Raw genomic sequence first — 7,200 nt, 5'->3', positions numbered from 1 at the left:
ATCATGGATTTACTGTAATGTAGATTTTATTCTGAAGACAAACAGATGAGATAGTGACGATAATATATCTTTTACAACTGCGTGGGTAGCGCAATCGACAGATCACCTTACCCGCGTTTGTCACTTTAAGAACTAGGTCCGTGCAATACAATGGAAAATCTTTCGATACATCCAACAGATGTTTGAGCGAATTGCGAGAAACAATCTCAGACAACTGTGTCATCTCAAATGATTCATATAGTTCTAAAATCCTGTTACATTTGTAAGTGATAATTTTAATACGATATATTGCTATTTTGCGACATCGTCTATTCGAAATTTCATCGCATCGATCGATCGTTGTCTTTAAGAAACGTGCTTCCAGAAGAAACCGTATTAGCGTCTTGCGATTTATCGAGGAAGCCGCGTCGCGCTGAATTAGGCGCATTTGCGTCGTGGCGCTTAATTACGAAGATCGATCGAGAGGAAATCGCTGCCTTTTCCGCTCTTTTAGTCAAAACCGAAATTCACCGAAACGTTCAATTTATCTTGCTCTTTCCATCTGGTAGTGCAGATGGAATATTATCAACGCTATCAATTCGAATCTCGCTGAATATAATTATTTTCTCGCGTAATCTGCGTTTTCTTTCGACGAGAAGATTATTATCGCGATAATGAAAGAGCGTTACGCATTAATTAATTTGGTTTTCTGATAGAGATAAGAAATCTGATATCTTAAAATCGATAGATAAGTTTAAAGGTGTTCTATCAAAACGCCAACGACGTCGATGAATAAAAAATTTTCAATATTATTGCTTTACTAATGTAATGAAAGCAAGAAAGGACAGGAAGACGAGAGCATCATATATTATCTTCACAGTTATCATCGTCGCGCTATTTATGATGCATTTATCCGGTGCATTTCTCACGAAGACCTTTATGCATTAATTCCTTTCGCGCTTTGACAAACTCTGACATTTCTAGAATGGACTAGATTGAAAGGAATTGATCGCGCGGAGAGCGTTGACGTAACGTGAATCCGACCTTTAATCGGTATGAACGTATTTTCCGCGACTTTTTTTTTTTTTTTTTTTTTGCTGTAAAATAACTCTTTATTGCACCAGGAACGCCCGACGGGAAGCAAGGATAAGACATGAAGATTTTATCGCCATCGGCTTTGTATTTTTCCCGCTGCTGACATTGCACGAGGCGTAAAACAGTGCGTTCGTGGTGTGTGACGTAGACGTAGAGACGGCATTAAATTCTCAGCGTCGTGAAAGTAAATTAGAAGAGAACGTTTTCTCTCGGTTCGCGCGAGATGCGAGGCATTTAAGAGTCTCATTATAGACGGGCGATTTCGAAAAGTATGCTTGCGCACTCATATCCTTCGCTTAACAGAGTGATTAATATGGAAAACAGAGAGAGAGAGAAAGAGAGAGGGAGATAAGGAGACAGAGAGAGAGAGAGAGAGAATGGGGGGAGATAAGACTTATTTGACACTGCAACGCGCGGATAACGAAAAGGACGCTACAAAAAGTAGTAGATTACACGACGTGGCATTACTCTTTAGTAAAACGACACATACACACTTTGCGAATATCGTAAATATCGTTGAAGACCTATTGTTCGCTCAAGTGAGAGACAATAAAATCGCGCGAGGTCGGCTGAAAAACAAGGATGATTAATGCTCCAATACGTGGATCTGCTGATATCGAGGAAGAAAAAGAATCGCGATAGAGGCGAAAGTCAGTCGTGAGAGTATCGAATTACATTATCCCCGGAAAAAAGCGGGAGTGAAATTAAACGACGTTGCTCGTGGATCGTTCAGCGGGAGCGGTTGGGGAGGAGAGGGGGAGTTCACGCATCCCGCGGGAGTCGTGAACTCCCGGTATCGTTTGTTAGATAAATCCCAAGCGTTATCACGCTCGTTAGCGACGACGACGGGATCTCGCATTAAACGTCGCTCGCTTTATCGCCCCGCGAGTCCGCGATCCTGACGGATGTTCTTCCGGTGCGCGCTATCGGGCCGACACGCCTGCGCCCGCCGAACGAACCCGGGGCCTCGGGGTGAGGAGACCTATTGTTCGCTCAAGTGAGAGACAATAAAATCGCGCGAGGTCGGCTGAAAAACAAGGATGATTAATGCTCCAACATGTGGATCTGCTGATATCGAGGAAGAAAAAGAATCGCGATAGAGGCGAAAGTCAGTCGTGAGAGTATCGAATTACATTATCCCCGGAAAAAAGCGGGAGTGAAATTAAACGACGTTGCTCGTGGATCGTTCAGCGGGAGCGGTGGGGGAGGAGAGGGGGAGTTCACGCATCCCGCGGGAGTCGTGAACTCCCGGTATCGTTTGTTAGATAAATCCCAAGCGTTATCACGCTCGTTAGCGACGACGACGGGATCTCGCATTAAACGTCGCTCGCTTTATCGCCCCGCGAGTCCGCGATCCTGACGGATGTTCTTCCGGTGCGCGCTATCGGGCCGACACGCCTGCGCCCGCCGAACGAACCCGGGGCCTCGGGGTGAGGAATGCCGACCCGCAAAAATAATTAGACTCGAGAGGACCACCGTCCTCCTTCGATCGCGCGAGGATGGACCTCGCGTTGCGCATGTTGCGATGGTCGCGCGCGATGTCTTAAAAAATTAATTAAGTTCGTATAAAGTATAAATGCATCTCGCACGAATCTCGAATACGTTATCTCCGGTGAGAATCGTAATACGTGGGCAATATTTAAACTTCGTTGCGCGCGAGAAAATTTCCATTTTCCGAGAATTCGCAAAGAAGTCTAATAAATTATCGTTGCTATTATGTTTCTCTTGTTCTCTCTTTCTCTATCTCTCTCTCTCTCGCTCTAGAAATGTAAATCTTGCGGTGAGATATTACGAGCATTACGACAGCTAATTACTTTGATGACAGAGCAAGAAGCAGCTCGCGATTCAGGAGAGGCAGAGGAAACGACGGAACAGCCGACACATGTAGCATTCGGGTGAGTGAATATCTTTGTTTTAATCTTTTGAACTCGGCGAGCTGTTATAACAGCCCGACGTTTTTCCTTTGGGATCACATACGGAAACTACGATATAATCTACGCTAATTAAATTATAATACATAGAACGTAAGAGAAATACGCGTTTCAACGCAACGTCGAGTTTTATAATTCATGGATCTCCCCGTCGTTAATCTTCGTACTTTCATTCGTTATTAAATTTACATTTTATAATTTGCACGAGATACATTCTATAAAATTTGTGAATGAGGTGCTTTTCCCCTCCAATCTCGGAGTGAGCTTGAAACGTGAATAAGATTAAATTAAAATTAGATTAGATTAGATTAAAATTGGAATGCTCGAGAAAAGATATGGGAACAGAAAATATCTAGTAGCGAAAGTACTTGCTTTCTGCGAAGTAAAGGAAAGTTGGTAGAGTAAGTTGAAGCGGTAAATTCTTAAATTCTAAAATACGATCCATCTTCCAGTCCCATTCTCCATTATTAAACCATTATAGTATTAAAAACGTAAGAAAAACATTAAATATAGCTTGTTTAATGCGCATTAACAATTTAAATACCATTATCCATTCTTTCATCGCGTCGTTCTATTAAAATTTCGTCCTCCCTCTATTAAAGTTTCGTAATATATATTATATACCAAATCCTTGCTATTTATCACATTTCCCGATATTTAATTTTCTATATTCAGGCATCGGTATAATGAAGCCGTCCATGAAGATGGGAGTGATCGCTTTGATAGGGATCTGCGTAGTTTTTTATCAGTATCACCTGTCCACCGGTGTTACTTTCGATCAAGTAACGGCCTTCAATGCGGACACTTCCGCAGAAGAAGCCGGGGATTTGCCGATCGGTGAAGAGGGCGATAACTACAGCAAAACCCCGAGGATCTCCGAGGACATGGTAAAGAGATATTAATTATATTGCTTCAAGGGAAAGGGAAAAAAAAAAAAAAAAAAAAAAAATAACGATATTACCGCGTAATTACCAGAGATTAATTGCTCATCAATTTCCGTAAACGCGTTTCACTAGAGCTACTCGCTTCCTTCGCCTGAAGGGAGAGAGATTAGTTACTATATATATATATTATTATATGTCAATCAATAATTAATTATATTATTAAAACATCTACAATTATTGTTCTTTTTTTGCAGATTCGGTATGCAGTGTACCGAGTACAAATCACCAACGGCCTGAGTCCGGAGATCAGCTCGATGCTCGTGCAAGAGCTTATCAGTCAGTTAAGCAAAAACCTCTCGGCGGCCTCCAGAAATAATTCCAAACTTTCGCCTTTGCAATCGCAACCGCCCGCAATGACAATGACACATAAGACGGTACCGCCGAATCCTCTCGAAGTATTCCCCGAGGAAACCCTCTATATTATCACGCCGACATATCGAAGACCCGAACAAATTCCTGAACTCACGAGGATGGCGCATACCTTGATGTTAGTCAAAAATGTGCACTGGCTCGTTATCGAGGACGCTACCGTCGCTACCAAGCAAGTTACCAAATTATTGGAACGGACGGGCTTAAAGTTCGATCATTTAATCGGTAATATAATAGTTTATACAATATATATATATCTCTGTCGCAAAAAAACAGTATCTGCAATGGCGATGAACGATTTTATGTTATCCCAGCTCCGATGCCGGAGAAATATAAACTCAAGAAAGGTGCGAAGCCGCGTGGAGTGTCCAATAGAAATCGCGGTTTGCAGTGGATCAGGGCGAACGCCACGAGAGGCGTGTTCTACTTCGCCGACGACGACAATACTTATGATATTGAGCTTTTCGACGAGGTAAGCTAAGATTACGAAAGTATATTTTCGCTTTACGCTGCGAGAAAAACTCGATATTTCTTTCTGAAGGAGACAGAAATATCTCTTGAGGATATTTGAGGAATTCGTTCTATACATATAACGCGCGCATTTATTTAGATCCGTAAGACGAAGACGGTGTCGATGTTTCCGGTGGGGCTATGCACCAAGTTCGGACTGAGCTCACCCATCCTGAAGAACGGCAAGTTTGCCGGGTTCTACGACGGCTGGGTAGCCGGCCGGAAGTTTCCGGTGGACATGGCCGGGTTTGCTGTGAACGTTAAGTTCCTGCATCAGCGGCCCAACGCCAGCATGCCGTTTCGCGCGGGTTACGAGGAGGACGGCTTCCTGAAGAGCCTGGCGCCGTTCGAGCCGCGGGACGCTCAGCTCCTGGCGGACAATTGCACCAAGGTGCTCGCCTGGCATACGCAGACGAAAAAGAACGAGCCGGGCGCGGCGCTGGACATGAAGCTGTACGGCGCGACGAATCTGGTTAAGCTCAAGCAGCAGATAGTATGATGCCGGTCGATGCGACGACGAAAAACGCGAGGACTCGTATCTGAATCTTGTGTGATCCCGCCGCCCCTCCTTCGCACTAGTTCATCGGATATCACACTCCAAGGGAATTCCTAGGTGCGGAAAACTGTGCGATTCAGTGCCTAAAGTATCTGCCCTCTCTCTCTGTCGGCGAGAGCGGGACCGTTATTATTACCTTTAAGCGTAGCCAGTAAAAACGATCGTTTTTTTATCAGCTTTTACACATCCGCAACTAGTTCACCCCGAAGATGGTTCGCCCTTACAATTAGTTTGAGGAAGAAACCTGCGGGGGGAATAATAGGATCCGGAGTAACGCATCAGCCGTAATGATAGAAATTTACGCTTATGTTAGAAAGTTCAAAATCGTTTCTCTTTTCTTATTTCCTATAATATTTTAATTTTGTAAACGTGAAAAAAGAGCCGAATTTTTTCGTTGGGATGAATAATCGACGAAAATACGAGGTGGTTACTGACCGAAGGTTGTGCGGTTTCGAATCATTTCTAACGCGTAAATATGAGAACTCGCACACTCTGTAGATGAAAGACCAAAGAAAACAAACGGATCACTCGCTGTAACGCTAAGCTCTTATTATCTTTATTCTACCTGAGGAATTCGTTCCGCGAAAATTCTATAAATATAGATTGTCTGTTCTATTCCATTGTATTCCATTAGCGAAGTTCCATTCCTAAACTTACTCTTATACAAGATGTAAGGTCAAAGATGATTTGACCAAAAAAGAGTGAAAATATCTGAAGCGATCACGTAATTCTACTTTCAAGTAATTTTACGCTCCTCAGATTCACGATTGATCGGTCTCTCAGCTCGTGAACCGTTCGTTAATGTAGTTACCATGATGTTTAACAATCGTTAGATTGTCGTCTAATCCTGCCCCGTCTCTTTACGCGATTAGCAAGTATAGATGATTACGAGGTAGAGAGTTAGAGCAAGTCCCTTCATAAGAATTCCTCGTATCTTCAAAAGATTACAAAAGAATAAATTCAAAGCGTGAAAATATACATATGAAAATTGAAGTTTAATGCTTTAAAGTTTGTCGAGAATGATTAGGATTACTATTTACGAGGATTTCTGATCAAGGAAATCTCTTCGATAGATATTTCCGATTGAAAAATGTGAAGTTTGGAATGTATGAGAGATACATTTCGTTAAATATCTTTGATTACTTGTATAACTTTCTTTAGGAATATTTTCTTGTTTTTTTTTTTTAAGGAATCGCGCGGTTACAATACGAATAAATAAGATCTAAATAAAAAAAGATTGCAGAATCCGCAACAGGCATATCGTTATCATGGTCCGAATAAAATCAGAAGAATCTGAAAAGTTAATTTATGAACTGAACATACATCAACAAGAATACTTATGTACATACGACAAATGTTATTTGCTACAAGTATTCTCGCTTCTATTTGACTGAATAGGAATATTTTTAATTACCGAATTGCGCTCTTTCATTTCCATTATAATACCGATTATAATATGTTTATTTTATTATAACAAATATATCGATTATAATTTATTTTCTTATAACAAATATATCATATATTTGTTTATTTTATTATATTGTGAGATTATAAGCAAAATAACGGATTATAATCAAACAGATGAGTGTTGCGTTATCGACATGTGTGCGTGTGTGTGCGTAGGAAATATGTACTTCCTAGAAACATAATATTTAAAAAGCTACATTTGACTTCTTGCACAATATAGTTCGCGCGAATCGCGCTTTTAAAGACCCGATCTCTTTTAGAATTAAAAAAAAAAAAAAAAAAAAAAAAAATAAAAAAAATAAAATCACATGAAAAGCCATTTTCGTGATTTGAAGAATTTCGAGTCGTC

General features: G+C 41.3%; 1 protein-coding gene across 10 annotated transcripts in view; it reads left to right on the top strand.

The window, feature by feature from the left end:
- The window catches only part of LOC115238693 (galactosylgalactosylxylosylprotein 3-beta-glucuronosyltransferase P), a 15,145-nt gene extending 7,995 nt beyond the window's left edge, over positions 1 to 7,150 (top strand). For 5 of the 10 annotated variants that reach the window (XM_029812725.1, XM_029812729.1, XM_029812731.1 and 2 more), the window contains exons 2-6: positions 2,900 to 2,969; positions 3,681 to 3,892; positions 4,144 to 4,543; positions 4,633 to 4,790; positions 4,929 to 7,150. In XM_029812725.1, coding sequence (XP_029668585.1) covers positions 3,692 to 3,892; positions 4,144 to 4,543; positions 4,633 to 4,790; positions 4,929 to 5,327 — 1,158 coding nt within the window. In that variant the 5' untranslated portion in view covers positions 2,900 to 2,969; positions 3,681 to 3,691 and the 3' untranslated portion in view covers positions 5,328 to 7,150. Of the gene's footprint in view, positions 1 to 2,838; positions 2,970 to 3,680; positions 3,893 to 4,143; positions 4,544 to 4,632; positions 4,791 to 4,928 lie in introns of all 10 variants that reach the window. The other 5 variants (XM_029812726.1, XM_029812727.1, XM_029812724.1 and 2 more) reach the window with 2 other exon arrangements.
- Positions 7,151 to 7,200: the final 50 nt, after the last annotated feature.

Source organism: Formica exsecta, unplaced genomic scaffold, assembly GCF_003651465.1.
Source record: "Formica exsecta isolate Colony F162 unplaced genomic scaffold, ASM365146v1 scaffold353, whole genome shotgun sequence".
Taxonomy (NCBI): domain Eukaryota; kingdom Metazoa; phylum Arthropoda; class Insecta; order Hymenoptera; family Formicidae; genus Formica; species Formica exsecta.
Note: the sequence above shows the minus strand (reverse complement) of the source record. Positions and strands in the feature narration are given on the sequence as shown.